This window comes from Rissa tridactyla, chromosome 10 (assembly GCF_028500815.1).
Source record: "Rissa tridactyla isolate bRisTri1 chromosome 10, bRisTri1.patW.cur.20221130, whole genome shotgun sequence".
NCBI classification, from domain to species: domain Eukaryota; kingdom Metazoa; phylum Chordata; class Aves; order Charadriiformes; family Laridae; genus Rissa; species Rissa tridactyla.
Window position 1 is genome coordinate 16,478,307 of NC_071475.1, and position 23,834 is coordinate 16,502,140.

At 47.5% G+C, this 23,834-nt stretch overlaps 1 protein-coding gene and 1 long non-coding RNA gene across 10 annotated transcripts in view; both read right to left on the reverse strand.

Annotated features, from left to right (window-relative positions):
• TMCC1 (transmembrane and coiled-coil domain family 1) overlaps positions 1-7,736 on the reverse strand; it is a 98,614-nt gene extending 90,878 nt beyond the window's left edge. For 2 of the 9 annotated variants that reach the window (XM_054216844.1, XM_054216839.1), the window contains exons 1-3: positions 5,465-5,559; positions 3,828-4,073; positions 2,543-2,865 (exon numbers count right to left, since the gene is read on the reverse strand). In XM_054216844.1, the coding sequence (XP_054072819.1) occupies positions 2,543-2,656 (114 nt within the window). In that variant the 5' untranslated portion in view covers positions 2,657-2,865; positions 3,828-4,073; positions 5,465-5,559. Of the gene's footprint in view, positions 1-2,542; positions 2,866-3,827; positions 4,074-4,983; positions 5,248-5,326; positions 5,445-5,464; positions 5,560-7,619 lie in introns of those variants that run through there. The other 7 variants (XM_054216852.1, XM_054216845.1, XM_054216838.1 and 4 more) reach the window with 6 other exon arrangements.
• Positions 7,737-8,774: 1,038 nt separating this feature from the next.
• Positions 8,775-23,834, reverse strand: part of LOC128915684 (uncharacterized) — a 60,161-nt gene continuing 45,101 nt past the window's right edge. The window contains exon 4 of the long non-coding RNA XR_008468732.1: positions 8,775-9,074. This is a non-coding gene — a long non-coding RNA (uncharacterized LOC128915684). The remainder of the gene's footprint in view (positions 9,075-23,834) is intronic.

Here is a 23,834-nt window from a genome sequence, read left to right on the forward strand (position 1 = left end):
CTGGTAAGAAGCAACCATTGAACTAGGAGCATTCAACAAACAATTGCTGGCTGTCTTCTAATGAGGGAGCAAGCAAGGCTGCAGCTCCTACACCGGTCACAAACACCTGCAGGACCTTCTCGTGAAGTAAGAGCAGGGGCTCAGGTGTCAGATTTTCTCAATCTAAAACCTGCCATCCTCGAAGCAACCAAATGAAGTTTAGAGATAGGGACAGTTCTTTTTCAAACACAGGCTTATCTTTTCAAAGTCTCGTATAACATGACCACAGAACAGAAAACCCATGCTATTCTAGCTCTTCCTTAATAAGCTTGCACAAAAAAAGGCATCTTTTGGGCACCAGGGTTAAATCCAAGCTGATCCTAAAATCAGCTGGATGTCTTCAAGTGACTCTGGGAGTGTTATCTGTGACACTCACAAAATTTGCTTAAAAAAAATAAAATTTCTTGCCGTTTTCTCAGACTGTCTCAACCAGAGCAGACTCTGTTGAGAGATGAAAACTTGAGACACTCAGTAAGAAGTCAGACCAACAAGAAACCAAAAACCACTTCAGAATTTTTTTTTTCTCACACAAACTGAAATCGCACCTGAAGCATTTTAAGGACTTTGGTAAACAAGAACCAAAACTTGCACTTTCAGCACAACAAGCCATCTTGAAAACCAACACTCCCAGCAAAAGCGTGACCAGCAGGGATGGCAACTGCTCTGCAGACCAGCAAGCAGCAGCTGCTCCGGCCCCCCATCCCCTCCACAGGCGACAAGCCCTCGCCGCGCTGCCCCAGGACGCTGCAGACCAAGCAGCCACACTTCTCACGGGTGTTCAGTGCCAACTCACCAAGCTCCTGCCATTAAAAGGCTCACATATCCAGCTCATGCTTTTCCCAGAGAAGAACGGGATGTTAATTAACGGCCACCAAGCCACATCAGCCTGCACTTTCCCCTGGCAGCAACCCCACCGCAGAGCCCTGCTCCTGGAGGAGCACGGGATGACGGGTGTGCAGGGTCTGGCAGCGAGCGGCGGCTCCCACACCACAGGACGGATGGTTCCGCAGGTACCGCATCCAGCCCTCCCGGCTCTCCAGAGCCGAGTACGAACAGCACCCCGGCTCCTGCAGGAACGCTGGAGACTGGAGCCGGAGGTTATCCCAGCTGAAAGCTGACACAGCGAAGGACCACAGTGCCACGCACCCTGAAGGGACTCTTTTACACCAACAATGCCTGCACCTCACTAGTCAGTCAACCATTAATGGCCCAGATCAGGTAAGTTCTGACACAACAGATCTGACTTTTTCCTTCCTCTAAATTTAACCATTATTCAGGCTCAGACTCACAGTAACACACACTCACTGCTCCTTACAGACCAGTGATATTACACCTTACTAAAGCGTAAGATGCTTGTCCAGCGCTCTGCCGCAGGCAGTGATTTACAAGCCCTGAGCCTCTATGGGTATAGTACTTCTATCCATCCCAGAAAAGGCTGCAGCGTTTTTGCTCCAAACTAGTATACCTGGAGATCACGAAAAACACATTTATTTCCTAACAGGATAATCACCATGGCAACGATCTTCCAGGAAAATAACAGCCAACAACTCCCGGACAAAGACAGGCCGCTAAGGAATTTGTTAAGGGAGACCAACCAGCTCACAGAAATCTGAAAAATACTGAAATTTGCCAAATTTATCTCTGAAGGAACTGTAAGCAGGCATCTGCAAACTTCTTACCATAATCCATCACACAAGTTGAATCAATGACACTACCATCTCTCTCAACATCTCAGTGCCTTTTAACACTCTGAAACTTTTTAAGATACACTGTAGGGCAGTTTTAGGGCAACATTCTCCAGTGTACATAATTTCACCTTTCAGACCATTTCCTTATATCAAAAGAAAACTTCCTCTTATACTCAAATTCTTTGCCACTCCACACATTAGTATTTACTTTTAGTCACATTAAGTCTCAATAATGAAACTGCAGTTATTGCAAACATCACCTAAATGATGATTTTCATGAAACAGAATGTTTTACAGAGGTAGATCAGCCTCACCTTACAGATTAAGCAATAAAGATTAATACCTTGCTTAGGGATATACAGTTGAGGACAAACGGAATATACATATTCTTACAGGTTTTTGGAACTACTGCAGGAATTGTTCAATTTTCACAGAGCAGCTTTTTGGGGAAATGCGCACCAATTTTAATTGATGGAATTACAGAGGCCATAACTTATTTATATAGAACTAAAAAAAGGCACCTAGTTGGGCTACAGAGTCAAAGTCCCTGGTACACTACCTAAAACACGCACTAAGATCACAACCAGCAGCTCAGCAAACCGTTTCACTCCTGATGCTCTGGTGTGTTTCTCCAATTTTCATGAAAGCAGCTCAAAGGAAACAAAACTACTTTTCTGCTCAACACTATTTGAGTATACTACCACAGCCAAATAACAATGGCCAGGTTAGACTGAGGAACCCATTTAATGTTTGCTGCACCAGGTTCTGCCCACTGCTAATAGGGGAATTTCCCAAGCTGAACCCCTCGATCCTACCTCCGCTTGTAGGGGATGACGGGAGGAGTAACTGCAGTACAGGCAAGGATCCTTCCCAGCCACAGCACTCCCCTGCCAAGTAGCGTTTGCTCTAGCATTGCAGACACAGTCCATTTTGCTTCCTGTTAGAGGACCAACATCACCAGGCTATTACGCCGGAGAGGTAGGAAGGTAGATCTGCGGCCCTCCAGTGTCATCTCAGCCTGAGTCACTGGAGCTCATACATAAAAGCTCCTAAGAAAAGTCTGCTAAATACATGCTGTACAGCAATGTGGCATGCTGGATGATTCAGTCAGGTATCTACTTTCAGTACATTAATTTTCCTTTAAAAAAACAAAGTAAGATTAATGAATAATCAGTCCCTTCTAGAAGACAGAGACGTGTTTGGCTACCTTTCGCTGTAACCCACAATTGATAAGACTGACCCTGCCCTAGAGTGCCAGCATGAACACCTACATCACAGAAAAGATAACCATGTCCAAGTAGTTTACAAAAGGAGAGTCAAGAGATGATATCAGTGCACACTGGCCTCTTCTAAGCCCGTACAGAGGAAGTTAGCCGACTTCCTCATTCCAGGTTTAGAATTCAACATGGAAGATAAAAGCCTTAAAGTAAAAAACAGCTGTGCAAGCTGGTTAATTTTTGTGCTTCTGAAACAGCTGAGGTTCTCCATCTTCTGCTACCTGGGTGGGATAAAGCTGCACAAGCACAAAGCAAAGCCCACACAGCTCTGCTAGTCTTGTAGGTTACAGGCAGATTGCCCTCTGAGACCGCTGCGCTATGACCTATGCACAGGAAGGCAAGAAGACCTGCTTCTTTTCTAGCCTTCATTGAAGACGCTTTCCAATTCAAGGCATGTTATCTTCTACCATCATCTGAACACTTTATCTAACCACCATGGCCTCCCAGGTGCACCTCAATGACTACTTAACACCTGCCAAATGCTTGGAAGAAGAAAATCTCTACAGACCTTGGTGGCATTTAAGAACTGAACGGGTGAGCAGTGAAGGCTCAAGTCATACAACACAAGCAACTTGCTCTTCTAAAAGGAGTCTTTTGAATACTCCTACGGCAGGTTCAAACAAGGTTACCCTCCATACAATGCCAGCTGGATATTCTGGTGTTCGTACGGTCTCACTCTGCATGTGTATATTTCATTGCTAAAACCATAAATAATGGTGCAGATCAATCTGAACCCAGAAAACATATGCCTCGAGTTCTCTTCGCCCTAGAGTCAGATGGGTTTTTCTTCCCATTTGTTGTAAGTCATAGTAGGCATACATACCTCAAAATTGCTCAGGCTAGCTTGTCTCTTTGCATAGATATGCTCACAGTTGTAATCCAAATGTCTTCAACAGAGGTCTGATTTTAAAAATACTTAGAAGTACAAATTCCACAGGAAACAGGAAAGTCGGGGAGGGAAGGAGATACGATTGATTGGCTTCTACATTTGCAGACATCTGCAGTCAGTAGTGTAGGTCATTTTCAGAGTCAATCTTGGCAACAAAGCTTCTTTGTAGAGGAGAAAGACCTGCCAAAATTAACAAGCATAGTAAGAAACACCATTAACATCTCATAAGCAACAAAACAGCACCACAGATTCAGAGTCTTCTTCAGAGAAAAGAAGTAACTCCTATTTGAAATATTGGGTTCCCACTAGCTTTGATGTGTACTTTACCCTAATACGTTATCTCAAGGAGGAAAATTCTCCAAGCATTCAGATAATGTTTGATCATAACAGAGCATACAACACAACGCCACAGCGCAGTGTGCCTTGTTTCAGACAAAACTTCCCAGCTCGATAGATGCCTTGTTGTTCACTGCGTGTTTTCACGCAGGAATGCTCGTCTGACCAGTGTCAGAATAAATTAAACTGCCGTCCAAAACGAGGACCAACACAGCACGGATGCAAGTACATACCAGAGGAGTTCCTGCACGGCATAAACATTTAGGAATGCTGGTGTACTTCTGAACTTATCTAATTTAGATTTAAGTTATTAAAACGTAAACTACTCAGGGCAGAGACCTTCTATTCCGTGTCTGCATTTCACATAGTATGGCAGACTGAGGTTCCAAATCAAGGCCGTTGAATCTTACCGCTATACAAGTTTTTGTACTTTTGGTACAACAGTAGGATTCTTCTTTACAAATAAAAAGCTCGGCTATTTTTGCATTATCATAAAATGCTTCTGAAAGTATGAGATATTTCATCTTGCAAAAAAAGACATTTAACTCCATACAATCACTTGCTTCCTCCTTCTTTCCTTTTCCTTCTGTGACCATTTTAACATGCTTGGCCAGAGGAACAATTTTAAGAATTTGGAGCTTATACTCAAGCTTAAAGAATCAGCTCACTGTGCCATGACAACATCCAGCGTCTCGACTGTTCAGCAGTTTAAAGAATTTCAAATTAAGTATTTAAATCCCGTCAGACTACTCACTTTCTAGCAGTGCTGACAGATCACATCTAGCCTGCCCCTTTCACATTGCATTCGCAGATCTTCACTTTTTCCAAAGAGGCCAGTTTATCCACCCTTAAACATTGTGCCAAGTTCACAGAATCACAGACCAGTCGGGGTTGGCAGGGACCTCTGGAGATCATCTGCTCCAACCCGCTGCTCAGGCAGGGCCACCTACAGCTGGTTGCCCACAAACCACTTTAACAAGTCCCACTGTTAATACTGAAACACCACCCTCTCTCTGGTCCTAGAGAGTTCAATGATCCACTATTACTTCTAAGGAAGCTCACACCCTCGCCAAGAGGGTACGGTCTCCTCAAAGTACCGTTTCGTCAAGCAGTATCCAAGCACACTGCAGTAAGCAGCTCTCACAATGTCTCAAGAGGACAGACATACGGCAGAACCACTATTTTAGGGGTGAGGAGACTTCAGGTCCATCAGGGAAGCTGCTCAGACAGCTCACCTGAGCAACAGCTTAAACTCAGTCATTCCAGTTCCCAAAGCCCAGCTTTTCCAAAGTCTCAGCTACGGCCGAGGCAAGCGGAAAGCAAGTGGAGCAAGAAGACTCCTCCCCCAGACCTCTAAGCAAAAATTCCCAGAAACCCAGCCCAAGATATTATCACGCCAATTATTTTTGAATGGTTCAAAAACAGTTCTCAGAAAGACCAGACGAGATACTAACCCAAGGTCTGCCTAACTCCAGTGCGAACCGCAGCAGCCCACTCAATACAAACGGCACCAGCTTACAGACAGGCACCAAACCATCCCCAGACCAGAACGGGAGCTGACTTGCTAGATAGAACCCACTTCCTAAAGAACATACCTCTTTAAACACACACACAAGTCTATTTTGTATCTGAACTAGATGCAGCTTTTAATTATTAGATCTTTAGCTATGATTAAATAAGATGCGAGAGAGCCCAAACCATGTCAGAGACCTGCTTAAAAAACAAAACCATGCAACTTTTATGTGATATATTGCAGGGGGGAACCCCAAACTTTTCAATGGCAAAAACCTTTTTTTTTTTTCTTTTAATGGCATGAAAACCCGAAGTCCCAATCTACTTCTAACGCGAAATCTATACAAAGTAGATCTTCCTCCATCTTCAGCTTATTTCCATATTTTGAATGGCTTCCAGATTGGCTGAGTGGGTTTATCAGGCAGCTGAACTGGACACAGAGGATACAAAGCTCCAATAAACTTGTCCGTTTGGCACGGGAACCCTGTGAGGCCGTGGTGGTCACTGAGCCGTGCAAGTCCTGCAAGCCAGGGGCCTCTCTGTCTCCAGAGAGAGGGGAGAGAGTCCCCAGCACCGAGAGGAGCGGTCCTCCCGGCTAACACACCAGGCCCTCCTCACCGCCAGACATTTACAGATGGACAAAGAATCTACCCCAAGAGGGGAGCATCATCCTGTTGAGGAAACATGAAGCCATCCGCAACACATTAGTTTTGCTTACAAGACGGGCAGTGCGCAGCAAGGACAGCCCCGCGTGCTCCCCAGGCTCAGGAGGACCCTCTTGCTCAAGTTCAGGGCATCGCATTACTACTTCAGTGGCCACACTTGTGGCCCAGATGTGTGTTACGAAGGGCTTCCCCCTTGCAGAAACATTTGATCTTAAGCTTTGTGGGCAATGGACACTGTTTCTGATACAGTGGTAGTTACATTACTCCCCTCCTCATCTACACTTCCACTCAGACCTTTATACCTCCAGTTCACGCCTTTACACCTTCTGCCCACCAAGAAGCCTCCTCAAGTTTCCTCACTGATCTTGCACTCAAAGTGATGCTTCAACCCACGGTACATGTGTTGTTGGCCACGGTATCTGTTTGTTACTAACACATAGTCGGTGTTTCTGGTACCATCGATGACAGCAGTGGTGCACACAGGTTCAGCTGACAAACACTTTCAGTTCTCAGCCTCCTGATGAGTCTCCTTGAACTAAAGCTCAGAAGCCACCGCTTCACCTCTGAAGTTCTCTACAGGCCTGTCTCTGAAAACCCGTTTTTAGAACAGCAAAAATTGAGCTCACTTGCATGTCAGCACAATGAAATAATTAGTATCTTAATTATCTCATAAAAGACAGCTGGAGTAGGGAGGAACAGGTGAAGAACACACACGAACTTCAGCTATCCTAAAAACCGGTGAGGTCGGCCACAGCCGACTCCTCCACAACAAAGAGCCCACGCACCGGCAGCGCCTTCCCAGCCGTTTCTGCACGCAAATACGGGGCCCCGCGGCGGCCGGGGGGGCTGGGCGCCCGCCAGGGCCCCGCGCCTGTCGCCGGGCCCGGCCCCGCCGGGGCGCACCTGCCCCTGGGCCCCGACGGGCCGGAAGAGGGTGAGCGGGGCGGGCGGCTGGCCGCGGCTCCAGCCCGGGGGCTCCGAACCGGCCAGAGAAAAACGGGGCGGCGGCGGGGATGGGGCGGGAATGCGCGGCCGAACAACAGGTCTGGAGGTGGGGGAGGCCGCCCGCGATGGGCGCAGCCGGGGCCTCCGCGCCCGCCCCAGCGGGGTCCCTTCGGCCCCGGCCCAGGGAATCCACCAACCCCGGCCCGGTCTGCGGGGTCTCCCCGTCCCCGCCCGCGGGTCCCCCCGTCCCCGTCCCGCGGTCACTCACCGGCCGAGCGGGGGCGCCCCGACTGCGCCGCCAGCGGCGGCAGCTCCATCCCCGCGCGCGCCACCACACCGCTCGCCCCGGCCGCGCGCGACGTCAGCGCGCAACCTCAAGGGGCGGGGCGGGGCGCGCTGCGGTGACGTTCGCCGGCGGGGGCGGGGCGAACCGAGAAACCACGCCCTCTGCCCCGCGCCTCGAGGCCACGCCCTGGAGGTGCCCCGCCCCTGGGCCGTCACGTGCGCCGCCGCCGGCCCCGCACGGCCCCGCACGGCCGGGAGGGGGCCGGTACCGGCAGCACGCGCCCGCCCACGGCCCCGCGCGCCGAGCCCTTCGCCGGGAGAGGCGGCGGTGGCTCCTGTGCCATCGGCAGCAGCCGGGGCCTCCGCAGCCGGCAGGGAGCCCCGGGGAGCTCCCGCCTACCGGAGGTGGCAGGGCCGGGCGGGGCACCTGCGGCAGTGCCCGCCGATCACAGCTGCGTGGCCCGTACCTGCCGAGCGCCTGCCCGCCGGTGGCCCCCCAGCACCGCCCTGGTCGCCCTCGTGTCCCGTCTGCCACACGTGGCTCACCCCGAGCCCCCAGCCCCGGGACAGGCCTCGGCAGAACGGCCCCGCCGCCTCCGAGCCCTCCCGGTGTCCATGGCTCTGCTGCCCCGGCCTGGGGCTCCATTGCCCCTTCAGCTGTGGCTGCGTGGTGACCAGGACTCCCCAGCGAGGCCCCGGGATCCCCCGTGACACCATGTCGTGGGAAGGGTTCACGGAGGGGAGCGGGTTGCAAATCGTTTTGTGACTTCTGGTTTGCCATGTGGAACGGGGCTGGGGGTTAGGTGACCATGCAGAAGCTTCTGGAATAGTCAAACTCGTATTTCAGAAGGGCTCCTTGATCAGCTGCGACTCGCTTTGCGCCATCGTTTTCATCTAACAGTGAGTTAGATGAAGTGCTCTGAGAAGACACCAAAGACCGGGATCTCAACATTGACCTGACCATCTCCTTTCATCCCAACAGCGATGTTATCCAGGATGGCTGTGCTTGTGTATTTTTAGAAAGCTGCACCCTTTCTGGAAGCTGATTCGATGAAAAATTTGCCTTGATCTGTATTTGTCTGATGCAATTAATGTATTTCGCCACAAAAAAGTTGGAATTTATGCAACTCTACTTTTATTTCAAACAACTGTTCATTACTTCTCACAATTTTTCACATAAAGCTCAAGAATTAATGAACATCAGCGAATATCTTTCTCACTGAAATACCGCCCCCACCAGCCCCAGCTCTATTTCTGTTTTTCCGTCATCCCTCCCCAGATCGCCTCTGGTGTGTCCCCAGGCTGGAGCAGAGCCTGGCTATGGCGTGCTGGGGTGTGCAGGGAAGGCAGAGCTGGATGCGGAATTCGAGTTCTGCCGCTTGAAGTTACAGTCACAGGGCGTGTGGGAAAGACATAGGTCCTGACATGCCAAGAGAACCTAAAGGCAGGAAATAAAAGATGGTGAATCTTTGCCTACCAAAGCGAATATTCACCGCTGACAGCGTCAGAGCTCGGCTGAGGAGTGACGGGTGTATCCTCTGTCAAGGGCCTCTCCCTCCCTACCCCCTCCCTTCTCTGACGCTTCCGCGGTCAGATAAGCCTCCGCGAGCCTCCGCGGTCAGATAAGCCTTCTGCCTTTTCACAAACAATTGGTCACCCAAGGTGTGGCTGGGCATCGCACGATGTGCAGGACTTGCAGGAAATAAGGACAGTTTATTTAAAGCTGACAGGAGCTTCGTTCCTTCCCCTATCTCCTAAAAAAAAAAAACATTTTTCAGAAGTAGTAAGAGATCTTTTAAAATTTCTCTTTAAACCATTTTTCACCTCTCCTCCTTCTCACAGCGGAATAACCAAGCGCTGGGATCTTGTGCCAGCACCTGAGAACAGAAAACGCGACTGACCAAAAGCAGCAAGTGAAAAAGGGCGGCTGAATGTCACTAGCTAACTTCAGAGCCTTTACAATGTAAACAAACAGCATACACAGTGGCATTTATATTCAAAATATTTATTACTTCAATTTTATCCTATTTATTATGAACAAATACCCAAGTAAGTAACAAATTGTTAGTGTTAGATCTCCAGTCGACATTAAATTTGGCTTTAAGCATGTAAGTCTATTAACTACAACATGATCAAGAATGTCAGATTCAAAAGTTCACAGGAAATCTGTGGCTTTAGACAACACACAGAAGTGATGAGCCAGGTAGCCAAGGAAGTAATTAGAGTACAATTATCCCTCTCTGCAGGTACTAGGTATTGATGTTTTGGCTTATTAATTACATTCCTTCTCTACATACTTTCTCATGGGACTTTCTGCAATATATTTCTACGTATTTGATCTTGTACTGTGTGATTCATTCTCAAAAAATACTTTGTATTCACGAATTCAAAGAGGGAACATTGCAAATCTACAAATAGATATGCAGGGCATGGCTTTTATATCGTAGCTTTGTAGCATCTTCTCTGTTTTTTCAGGACAACGGAAGCCAAAGGAGCTCAGTACCTTTGAAAGCCAGGCAGCACGATGCTTGTGTGCCTGCACGCTCCAGATCTGTAGACCTACATCTACCTATGGACAGGAGCCAACACTTGTGACAGAGCCTTCTGTGCTGGACACTTATCTGAGCTATCACTGTAACAGAGCTCTAGAGTTTCAGGTGAACAATGCGCCAACTTAAAATCAGTTCACTCCTTGCACAGAAGGAAACATTCGGGGCCTGACTGGTCTCTGTTCAACACAGCAGTTATTTTTCTGAGCTGGTGGCGTTCAGCACAGCACTTAGTGCTCATTTGCACAGCAAAGTCCTGTCACAGACTGGGGGTCTAGGTAGAACGTAGGAGGATGAAAGCTGGGCTGAAACAACAGACAAAATAGCTTGCATGGGGCTGAAATGGGGAGGGTCTCTTTGTGCTTCTGTTAATTGATTTTGATTCCTGCGAGGGAATAAAAAAACCCAGCTTGTGGACTGATGAGATTTACCTTTCTATGCCTTCCTCGAAACATTATTTACGCTGCCCTGGACAGTTCTTATGATGCCACCCTAGGTTTGTTAGCCCAGCCCTTCAGTAAGACGAGAGTCCCCAGCCTTGTAGATGGGAACCGTTGTGCCTCCAAATGTTGGGGGTTTTTTGGTCCAGTCTTTATATAATTTTTGCTCTTTCAATTGGGAGTTGCTGGGAAGAAACCAAGTAGCAGACTGAGGACAGACATGAAATAACCAGGTGAATCGAATGTAACGGACTGATAAATTACATTCAGATTAAAGCTTAGTTCTTTAATCTCCAGTCACTATAGAAACTAACCCTGCCTGACTGCTGGGATACCATTTCAGAAGCACCAGCAGGCATCAGCTGTACTGCCACAAATGGTGAGTAAAGGACGTGAGCTACCCTGGGAGTTTGTTACAGAGAGAAACACAAGCTCACGAGAGCAGTTCTGGTTAGAATGGTGAAAAATCTTTGCTGATCTGACCTGGGAAAAATGTAGCTTTTAATTCAGCATCAGCTCTCAGGCAGGCCTTGTAGCAACAATCATGAGTTTGTTTCGTGACTGCCGTCTTCCTGAACTTTGATTCCCTTTACATTTACACGGCAATTTCATTCCTTCTTGCATAGCATCAGAAGACATGGCTACATTACAGACGTCTCCCAATACCCATGTGATACAGTTCAGTTTTGCAGTGCACTCACGATGAGGGAATTATTACTTTGACACGTACCAACAGCTGGAATGGAATGACACTGGGCAAAGAGAGGAGAAAAAAGGATTATTTTTTTTATGGGTCACAATGTCCAATGCTTTGCAAGGGGTTACCTTACAGGGTTTGGATGCCAGGCTGAGCATGGGCCTGTTTGGCCACCACTTGCAGTGAACCTTCTGGCTTCAGTGTTAGACAAGAAAGTTTTCAAGTTTAACTCCCAGATTTGTAGAGTGACTGACCCCAGCATCTCAAAGCTTAGACCACATCCCCTGCAGTATGGGTGAGCTCAGTATCGCCCGTTTGGTCAGCTGCCATCTGTCCTTGCAGCCGCAAGTGGCTCACAGACAAGCGGGACCAGGGCCCAGAGAAGATCCCGATGTCCCATGCCCCATGGGCAATGGGAATTGGAAGGGAGCTGCCTTTCCCCTTCCCACGGCTGGCCTGGGTGCACCCCAGCTCCAGCATCTTCCCTGTGGCAGGGTGCACTCATGGGCTGGGCACCAGAGGTTCTCTTCCCATATAATTCCTGCAGTCACTAGTCAGAAGGACTATACGTAAATGTTAGCCACACTACCTCCCTGGGTGCTACACAGTCGGAAAGCTTGTGTGCTTTAATCAGTCCACTGAAGGGCTACCCGGCTCACACAGAGATGACAATACAAAATTCTGTATAGGGAAAAATCAATTTTTTTCTGATTGTAAGGGTGAAAGAAATTTCTTAAAATAAGGGTGGTGAAACACTGGGACAGGTTTCCCAGAGACGTTGTGATGCCCATCATTGGAAGTTTTCGAGGTCAGGATGGACAGAGCTTTGAGCAACCTGATCTAGTGAAAGATGTCTTTGCCCATGGCAGGGAGTTGGACTTAGATGGGAGTCCCAGGGAGATGGCCCTGGGAGAAACACTGCAATGGATATGATGACAGGTGGGGCTGGGCTGTGAGGTTTCTTCCCACAGGGTTTGACCACACGCTACTCTACTCTTCTCTACCACTTCTACTCTGCCGTAGCAACCTTTTCATGCTACAGAGATTGCAAGGTATGCTGCAAATGCTGTAAATGAAGCCTGATTTCAATGTGGCTTTGCATGTGTAGAAGGCTCTGTGGAGAGGGGAGCCAAAAAAGGCATCTCTCCTGATCAGGGGCTCACTTTGTCTCAGGTCCATGTATAAACAACTTACACAATCTCAGACCAGAAATTATTCTAATGCTGATATGCAGATAGAGTCATGCCATATTACTGTACCAGTGAGCCAGCTGCTTACATTTCAGCAAACTCCCGGTATCATAACATTTCTGTGTTTCCAGCTGAGCTGAGCATTGCATCCCACACCCTCAGTGCACACAAGTCATCCACAGACCACAGTGAGAGCGAGACGCACCCAGCTACAACACTAGCAAAACAGCAAAGAGGAGCAAAATGCGAAGCGTTCATTGCAGAGCAATGAGATTCTTTCACTGTAAGCAAACAGACCTCCCATAAACTGCCAGCAAGTGGCTTACTTCCACAGGTCTTGAAGTCAGCAGCTACCTTCAGTTGCAGAAAACATTTTCTCTAGGTATTTCTTCACTTTTGTTCCTCTTGGCTCACAAAGTAGAGCACAGACTGCCAAGGAGCAGGAAAAAACCACACCTTTCATTGCCAAACAGACTCTTGGCCCTGACCTCTATGACAAAGGAGCAGGAAAGGACAGTAATGCCAAGGTTGGCTCTGAATGGTTACTGTGGCTTGAAATGTCCTTAAAAGGTACAATCCATCCAGTTTCAGCATATCAGAAACACTTAATCCAACCTGGGGTGTATCAGAGCAATAGCATATCCCCAGTTGGGTATTAAAGGGGTTCTAATTTCATTTTCTGGCTCCTGTGACTAAATGGCTGCAGCTTTGCTTTTGTGGTCCAGAAATTCTAGAGAGCCTTCAATGAAATTACAGCTTGTTATAACCTGAAGGGTGCACTTTACTCTCTAGATAATGGTGTAATGCAATAATATGATGAAAAATAATGTACTTTCATTTGCAAAGTGCTCTGTCTCTTGTAAGTGCTCCAATCCAGACGAGGAAGTTAATAAAAGAAAAGTAATTAATGCAAATAGTAATAAAGTTTAGCCTTTTCCATGTGGCATTTCCAAACAAGTCAGCCTCATATCATTGCTCTTGAGCTAGGTAGATATGATCAACCCCCTCTGCAGATGGAGATGCTCTATTAAAACCTGCGATGTTGAGTTGAAGGAAAGTTTGAGCCTTTCACAAACACTGATGCCTGTGGCTCAGGGATGTGTGAAGTATTTGCCATTCACCAAAGAAGCAGAGAGGATAGCAAACAACCAGCTAAATACTTAAGAAAACTTGCGGACTTTTTCAAGAAAGTTATCCTCTCCATTAGGGGATGCCGACAGAGCAATGAGTTACTGGGCTACTTTCTCTGCTGGTGTGTTTCTCTGGCTTCAATAGAATTACAACAACAAACCAATGGACTATCAGGCTCAAATCACTATTGGCCCCACAGAATAAGGAGGATAGTTCAGATAGTTCATTTCTGCATTATCATATTCTTTTCCAGATCAGTAGGAATGAGGGAGGGGAGGAGAAAAAGGAATCTTTCTCTTAGTGTGTGCATGCTTACCCTCTTTTCTTAATTCTGCTGAAGTGCTGCTCAACTTTGTCAGGCCAGTAGCTTTACAAATAGTTGCCAGAATAGCTCACCTCATTCTCTAGATAATGGTGTAATGTCACAATATGATGAAAAGTAATGCACTTTGATTTTCAAAGTGCTCTGCTTCCTGTGAGCCATCAGGACCTACATTAAAGTTTCTACACTGAAACTAAAATCACTAATAGCAATGATTAAAATACAGATCCACTCTCTGACTGATGCTCATCAAGCAAACATTGTAGCTGTTGCAAATGAAACCACAAGTATTACTAAGTTCTGATGCTGGAATGGCAAACCCTCAGGCTCTACTCATCAATTAAAAAAAACCCTTTTGTTGCCCCAAAAGGCCCTGTCTAGGGCCATCCGCAGATTCAGTTAAGGAAAGTAAAGGCAAGACTCCCATATATATTGACACCAATGAAATAGAGACTGGGTATGTGTGAGAGACCATTTCACAAGGCAAAGACGGCCTGCAAGTGTCCCAAAGCACTTTCGCACAAGCAGAGCTCAGGTAGCGTGTAACAGAGTCGGCGCATTTCAAGGGATGGGGAAGGAAGGAGAACAGCAAAACACTTTTGGTAGAGGGTAATGGGTCTGGAGTATGCAGGTAGCATTGTTCTTCTGGGGAAAGAGGTGAGAAGAGCCCAGGTATTGGGCTAATAACAAGGACGGGATGCTCAGAAGGGATTAATACCCAGTCATAAAAAGCAATGAAAATGAGTAACATTCCTTAGCCTCTAAAACATGGAGGAAATGTATTGCTCTTGCATACTGTCAGGGAATGTTTTCCCTATAACGGTCCTGGTACCAAAAGACCAATGCGGGGTTGGGTCATATTTCTTCATAACTTCCTTTTTGGGATGAAGGCTCTGCTGGCTGCACTAGGATCCCCTCCCTCGACCTACTGGCCACGCTTTGCCTAATGCAGCCCAGGAAAGCATGAGCCTTCATTGTGGCAAGGGGACGTTGTGGCTCATGTTCAACTTGGTTCTTTTCTGCCAAGTTGCTTTCCAGCTGGGTGGCCTCCAGCATATATTGGTGCCTGGGGTTGTTCTTCCCCAGGGGCAGGACTTTGAACTTCATGAAGTTCTTGTCAGCCCATTTCTCCAGACTGTTGCGGTCCCTCTTGATGGCAGCACAACACTAGCATCAGCCGTTCCTCACAGTTTTGTCTCACGTGCAAACTTGCTGTTTGCCTCCCTGGGCACCTGGCACCCTGCTGACTAGCTCTGTTTCTGCCTACAACACTGCAGCGTATCTCACACATTTCTTACCCTATTTCAAGATTACCTCATTTTTCAAAGGCCTTTCATCCAGTCAGGTCCAAACTCTACAAAATCAGTGCAGAATACTTAGAATGACACAGCATTTTCCATGCTGTTGCATTCACTATTAACCGAAATGCATTACACCTGCAAAGGTAGAGGGGGAATGTTTCCCAAATTTCCAAATATAGGAGTTTGGGGTCCAGTCCAGCACAATGCCCAGCATCCCGGCTCCCAGCAGGGACCGTGTCTGGGCCCCACGGCTGATCTGAACTACACCTTCCTGGGCGTGCCTGCACGTTTCATCATTTCGTGAACGGATTGCCATCGATTCCCAGTGGTCTTCGGCGAACTAGAATGAAACCCTGGACGTTTTTCCCTCTGCCGCTGTTAAGAAGAGTGTGAACATAACTGAACTTGTGAAATCTGCTTTTTTTACCCAGCAGTGCCACCTCCTGCTCCCGCCGTCTCACTGCAGCTGGGCTGACAGGAGGCTACCCCTCACCAGCCCGTGCCCGGCCCAGCACCAAGCCGTCCCGGGGTCCTACGCACAGGGGGGACACGGCTCTTCCCTCCCGACGCTGCCCTGCACGCAGGGGGCGAGGGCTGGCCGGGGGCGGCATGAGGCACCGCTTCCCACCGCCCCGCTTGCCCTCCTGGCCCTGCGGGAGCTGGCAGGCTGGATCGCAGCCTAGCTGAGCACCCCACGGCACCAGCGCTGGAGGGGCACCACCAGCCAGCGTCTGGTCCTCGGGTGTGATGCCACACGTGAGAAAGCCCTGGAGCAACACACAAAGGCGTGATGTTGGCCTGACTTGCCCACGGCTGGTGTTCAGGCAGAACAAGTTCCACGTGTGCTCCTAAAATAGATAACAAACCTGAGGGCCCCTTTGATATTTCAGCCCCAGCAATTCACATTCCTAATGAGCCAGTGGCTCTGCTCCCCGCTCCCGGGGGACGTGTACTTCACTGGGTAAGCCCAAGCTGTGCCCGGTAACCGAACCGGGGTGCAGATGCACATGCTGCGTCCTGCGAAGCCTGGGAAGGGGGCAGGCGGTAGGCGAAGGAATGATTCTCCTCCGCCGCACCGATCCCCGGCTCCCCGTGCACAGGCGCCCCGAGCCCGGCTGCGGGGGGCCGGTCCCCTGCGCTGCTCCGGCCGCACCGCGACCGCGCACCGGCGGCCGCCCGCGGCAGGGGGCAGCAGCGCCCGTCGGCAGCGCCCGTCGGGGGGGCACCGGCGACCACCGCGGGGCGGGCACGGGGGCGCTGGCCTTGGCCACGCAGGGCCGTGTCCCTCACCGCCGCCGCGCTCAGCTCCTCGGAGGCCCGGAGGGTTGAACCCGCCGGGGTTCTCCCGTGGCCGCGCTCCTCCGTGACCCGCTGGGCACCAGGCTCCCGGTCCCTGTTGCGCCCTGCGCCGGGAGCATGTCTTCAGGGACCTCGCGTAGGAAGGAAGGAGAAATACACAGGCAAATTCTGCCACCTTTGCGAATAATTGTATGATCTCTGCACCGTCCAAGCTAAGGCAGGCGGGCAAGGACGACAGGCAGCTGCACTTTGCAGATACAGCTTTCCTCTGTTCTCTCTCTGGTCTGTCAGTCACAGAGGTGCACTAGGAAAACAGGTGGATTTGCCTTTCTCGGTGCTTTTCTGCAAGCTGGGAGCCTGTGCAGTGGCCTGCCCCAAACCCAAGCATGCTGGAGGTCTCCCACAGAAAGAAATCCTCACTGAGGAAGCAAGAGTTATAAAGAGAGAAAAATATCGTCACTTCAGTGTTCCATAGAAACATTGCAGAGCTTAGAATCATGATTTTTAACTAGAGGCAAGTTTGAGGGTTGGTGCGCTGGAAATCCTCTTCTAGCAGGAACAAAAGTAATTACATGGGTAGATGACAACCTCCTCCTGCTGTGAGCAGCCTCTGTACAGACCGGTAGACCTCTTAAGGAGTTGGTGGGGAAGTTCCCTGTAGCTTTTCTTCTGAAGTGATCAAGTACAGCATCTAAAACTGCTCAAAATCCAAAGCCTTCTTTGACCAAACACAAGACATCCATCGCTGTCATTTCTGGACAGATCACTTCCAGGGGTTATACTTCACTTTTCAATCCATGTCCCTGAAGATCACGGAGAACAATACCAGCATATATAGAATTCACAGCACTCTCATGTCATATGATGCCTCTTCGTTTTTCCTGTCAGCTTAGAGCATCCATCTGTCAACTGGGTGATGCAGAATCATTTTTTAACAGTTGAAAAAAACACCAATTTTATTTCTTTGAAGAACAAAGAAGAATGAAAGGGTTGGGATATAGCTGCCCAGGATATGTCTACATGGCAGACCTCTGGAAACAGGTAGACAAGTTCCATAGCTTTCTGGCATGACTGATCCACAGCAGAGAGACACTATTATTGCACACAATGGGTATTATGAAGACACATACACAGAAACAAAAAAAAAAAAGAAAGAAGGGTCAGATCAGAACTGCCCATACGGACAACTTCCAGGAAGAGCGCACACTCAAATTAGGGCTGAAACCTGTTTCATATCTAGTGACTGGGCTAGAATTTCTTATTGGTCCTTTATTGCTTCCTACAGAACTGTACCCTGAACTTGAAGTGGATGCAAGTATTATTTCCTGTAAAAAAACCCAATCTGATCTATAGCCATTCTGGGCATTTCCACCATGTTTATTTCACACTGCTGCTGCACATTTCCTTGGGTTTGCATTTTTAACTCCAACTTTGTTGCGTTGAACTTATGTCTGAGAATGAAGAGAGAAATGGTTTAATCCTTCTGTTGTATAAAGCAGGAAGAATGGCTGAACTGAGGAGGTGGCAGAGTAATGAAACCTTTCAAAGCAGATCACTCATTTGGGAGCGGAGGACACACAACACAGCAGTACCACAGCAGAGGTTACGGGGTCCCACGTGGGCCAGACCTTCAGCTGGAATAAACCCCAGTCTCTGGCTCAGGCTGCTTAACCAAGGGGTGCCCCTCTCGCAGGGAAGGAGTGGGTAGGCATTTCATGCTTCTGTCCCTTGAGTTCACACTGCTCCTCTGATGCAGTACTCAGCTACATCATGACCAGCGACAATTAATCAAATGTTAACACACGACTCATTAGTCTGAACTCTTGTAAACATACCCAACAGCACTGCATCATTCAGACTGATTGTGTTTGTCCCTGTCTGGGACCACAGGGACTTCATCGCCTGTTCGCAATGTCTTGTTGGCAGCTGCTCTCACCGTCTGAATGTTTTTCCTGCCTCACACTTCATGTTCATGTAAAGGCTATGTAAGGAGCTAAGCTTGTTAACACTGAATTAGAGACATAGACAAGGGTGGGTTAGTAAAAATGGGGTTTTATTCAAACCAACTTAGTCTAGGATGGATTTGGGAAGCAAGGAGAGATTCAGGTCAGTTAGAAATCAACAAACCAACCTGACTGTTATTAATTTATGAATACATTTCTGCATATTTTTTTCCTCACAAAGTTCTTTGTTTGCAAACTTCAGCTGAAATACCTAATAACTGTTTATCCACTAAAATGCAGCTACCACTGGGATATAGCTGAAATGTGGGAACTGCAGGCCTTTGAGTTATTTAGGCCACATGAGCTGGTTCAGGGAACAGACTGTGAAGTACAGACTTGTATAGAGCATATTCTCTTCGTTTTCAAGAGACTGATGGGTGTAGGCTCTGCTTTGGCTGTACTGTGTGAGCTGAATATTCACAGTCTGCCTAGAAGCACAAATCAGGCTGGGAAAAAAAGAAACACAAGAATGCAGGAAGTCCTTGTTTTCCGCTGCTTTTTTTTCTATCTTCCATTTTAACTGTGTGTATGAGAGAGAACAAGGGAATGAGACTGGCTTGAGAATGGCATTATGCACACTGGGTGCTCTGAAGCGTCGAGTATCAGTGAACTGAAAAATGGTCTGAGGTGAGCAACTGATGCCAGACTTTGTGATGAATTCAGGTTATAGAGTTGAGGTCTGGATGGAAACATCTGAATTTGGGATATTTTAATCCAGAATTAAAATTACATTCTACAGATACGAATGAGGTCACGGTACCTTGCTGTTTTCCTGTGTTTTCAAGTAGCAATAACAAAATTTGCGGTTGTAAAAGACAAGATCCTCATACAAAGGCTTTAAAGAAACACCATTGGTTGTTCCAACAGCATAAAAAGGGCTGTGACAGTTCCATTTCTAGGCTACATAAAGAAATGCTCAGAACGCTCTTTTTAAAAGCTGCCCACCCCATTTTCAACCTCGCTCAGTTTACAGCATCTAGAGATGCACCAAGTTTTACAGCACTTAACAGGCTTCTGTTCAGACTGCTACACAGAGGCTACGCAATATGTAGTTCAATTCCAGTGCATTTACCTAAAATTACCTTTGACACACTCCAATCATTAACCAGCGTGGAATTAAGGTTGCAGCAAAGTAACATCATACGAACAGAGGATGGGAACAATGTGTTGAGTCAAGCTCAGTTCTTGACTCACAGGTAAGTCATGTAATACAAATCCACTTGCAATTTTTTTTAAAGTATACATTAGAATTTTTGCTCTGTGTTCATTAGAAGTACTTTACTAGCATATGAAGACTACTAATTTGTAATACAACTAAGAGAACTTCTTGTAGTTTTGTTTAAATTTATTTCAAAAACTGCCATAAACCTGACTAAAATAAGGCACGCTGCTAGAGCTCCAGAGGTTTCCATTGGTGCCACAAGGCCAGACAGAGATGAGCTTTCTTCACACCTGCACGAGCAGAGCCGCACAGAAGCCTGCCATGTAGACACGGCATCAGACTCCCATTCCCCTTCAGTACTGGGTGCAAGCCTAGTCAAAGCAGATCAAATTCAACTGCAAAGTCTACATAACTGGCAGGAAGACAAACGCCCTGTGGGGCCAGCTCAGTTGTGCCATGTAAAGCACCGGGAAGTGGGTCAGGCAGTGAACTCGCAAGGTCAGGCAGTCTGTGCTAGAAGCCCGCACGTGTTTATTTGCCCTGCAGCGCATACACGTAATGGGTCTCTCAGTGGGAGAGGACCAAACTACAGAAAAAGCGTGTCCTCACCGAACAGCCAGCACAGTATGTACCTCAGCCTCTTCAGCTAACTCACTTCCCTGCCCATACTCGGAGCCTTACCCTTTTTCCGCGGCCAGGAGAGCTCACCACGCCTCGCGCCCTGTCACTTGAAGGGGGACCAACAAGATCAAATCTAAATAGAAAGCATTCAATGGAAATGATCCATACATGTCAACACAAGTGGGTTAATAAGAACAGTTACATTACACCATCTCCCATAGCCTTTAAGCTTTGCTGGTGTGCATGGCCTGATTTTAAGTTCTCATGTCACTGAGCTGATGCTCAATGCCCCTAATGCAAAGTAGCTACATCCTTGCATGTTCTGACGATTATTTGCCCATGGCAGATGAGCTGCAGCCTCTGAATTGCTTACATATGGCTCATAAAAAGCACAAGTTTGATGAAGTGGGAAATCAAGTCACATAACTTTACTGTTATGAGTACATTTTTCTATTCTAAAACTATGGGATCTGAGTATCCCATCCAGACAGTCAAAACATGAAGATGCTGCCTGAAACACTAGGAGGCATAAGATTTTAAAAACTAGGTAATCAAGTTGCTTTTAATTACCCAGGTAATCCTTACTTATCAATGTGTTACTCCCAGCCTCCTTAAGTTATTCATTGTCACTGTTTGCAGTCTAACATTATCTTGCACTCCTCCAGTAAACCTCCTGCTAATTTAGTGTTTCAAATATTTGCATCATGCAAATTAGAAAGGGTACATTATTTGGCATTTCCTCTTTGAATCTCAATCCACTTTCTGCTTAGACCCAAATTGCTTTCCATATGATCCTTTAGGGCATAGAAAGAAAACTGGAAGATGAACATAGTAACGGGAAATGTTAACAGCAAGAGAGTAGCCTATCTGGGTGACTAGAATGTGATTTTCATACCTGACCAGCTCATATATCAGGGCAAATTGTGAGTTTTAAGAGCTCTCTAAGCTGTCATACCAGTATTACAGTGACAGAATGACCAGGTACACCCTACGTTACACATTAGATACAAGAACCATCAGCTTGTAACAGGAATGGCATTGTAACTTTTACAGAAATGGAATCAAAGATGAAGGCGGCCTGTTTTATGCAGGAATTAAGAAAAAGAGATCACAAAAATCCCATTTCACTTTATATTCTATGGTTGAAATTATAAGAAGGATGTCACCCTGGATTCGTAGTGTAACTATGGAATAGATGTAAGGACATATAATTAAAGTTGTTTGTAGCGATGAGGCAGGTTCAAGGTCAAGCTAGGAAGTCTCTCTGCAAGCCAGGGCCAGGCCCAGGGTTGCCGGGCAGGGCCATGGTGACACGGCCGGCTGCCAAGCTGGTCCGCCCGGGGTCTGGATCGCAGAGGTCTATGGCTGACGGAACACAGGCCTGACCGAGCTGACAGCCAGCACAGCCGGCCTGCCATAGGGTCGGGCTGTCCGGGGCCAACAAGGCCTGTTAGTGCCTGGGGCACCCTGACACTCAGGAGAAAAACATTAATCACAAATAATTGAAAAAAGATTTAAAGTTACAGTGAGGGAAGACATTAGAGTCAGGCCAATAATCAAAGAAAAGATGGGAAAAAAGCATAAATAATAGTTATAAGAAAGAAGAGCAAGAAGAAAATAAGCATGACAAAAGGTAGACCTAGCAGCCCTGGGGCTGGTACTAGAGCCAGAGGGTCAGGACAATGGAGGAAGACCTGGGAGAACAGCTGGTGGCAAAAGGACTCCTGGATCTGTATCAAGGCCCCTGGCCTCGCTGCTCCCTGACAGGTTTACTCTGAGCCTCCGGATGAAAAAGGGAACTTGGATATTTATCCCTGTCTCTGATGAAAGGCAGCTTCATGATGAGCACCCTATAGGCATTATGCCTGACTTGACGTGACATCAAGGGGAAATCTTCCAGCCTCAATGTGTGGGACAGTGTGAAGTCAATACTGACATTCATTACAAATGCTGTACAGCCAAGGCTTCATGTGGTGTCCTGGCTGAGACCTAAATGAGTGTGAAGTGGCTGACAGCATTCTTACCGCCATGGACAATTATTTCATTGGGCTCCTGATGAACAGCAGGTGATGCAGAGGTGCTGAGGCATGACAGGAACACACAGCAGGAGGCCATGAAAGACATTATTGATCCACTCACTGGAATGAGATGTCCCAGAATAATTATGATCAACCACAGGGTTTACTTACTCAGGTACAAGGGATCAATACTCAGACAGACGGCTTGGGAGGAATGATTTGGTGGCATAATGAGTTTCTCTGTGACATGAGTGCTAAACTCCCAGTTCTCACACACTGGGAGAGAAAAAAACATGTTTCCATTTTTTAATGGAAGTGAAACTTGCCAGGTTTGCCATCTTCCTGAGGATGCATGCAGAAAATGAAGTCTGTGGAGGAGACAAAATGGATTCGAGTAGGTGAGCACAGTGTACTCAGATGTGTTTCCCAGAGACTCAGTGCTTTCAGGCTTCACAAGGGAAGTACAAAGCCCATGCCTACTCCCCCAGCTCAATTTACTGCTAACAACCTTTGTGAGAACAAAATTGAATGTTCTTACAAGAACACTGTACAGGGAGCACTTCAGGAATAATGCTGGAAAGAAGGACAACAATAATGATGAGGCTGCAAATTTTAAAGACTAAATCGAGTAGTGTATGATTACCTATTTAGTGGCCACAACCGGAGAAATTTAGGTTCATCAGGCCTTTTGTTCTAGATCCATGTATGTAATAAGAAAGGAGAAAATGCAAACACAGCTACAAGCCAAAAGCAGCAATAAAATCTATAATTTCTCTTTGTGCTGGAGGAGATGAACTGTCATTAAATAAAATAACTCTTCTTCAGTTTGATTGTTTCTATCAGCTCAGTATATAAGTAGCAAAGAGGGATTTTGACTGAAGGGGATTGCTGTTTGACATTAATCCACTCTGTCAATGAGCTCCTACAGGATCTTCAGCAAGGCTTGCGAGACCTTTGCACATGCCAGCCTACACTGCAGAGAATATTCAGAGCCTGACAGTGACATGTGTGCTGGGCTGCTTGAGGTGAAGTAGTTAGGAATTAACGCACGCATGGCAGAGTCAGAAGTCAGAGTGCTACTCACTCCTCCCAAAACAGTTCCTACCAGAGCTCATTCTGAGCAGCCCTAAGTCCCGCTACGCCAGATGCTGATCTCGATTATACCAGTACAGGCTCTGAGAAGTAACTTACCTGACCATAAGACCTACTGGCTGGATGTGTCGTTCAGTCTTGAAGTTCATTTAATTGAAGAAAAGACCCAATGAAATCACTCAAGTCAATAGAACCAGCTCCAGCTATCCCATGGGGAGAGCTGGGAAAAGGGACAGCTGGGGTAAGATGTGGGTGACACAGGAATGCTCGTATTCCATAGCAGGGTCTAGGAAGAACTACTGAAAACAGAAGTAGTGTGCTGGCCAATAATGAAACTATTCCATTGGCAACGGCACTACAGCACAGTAAAGGT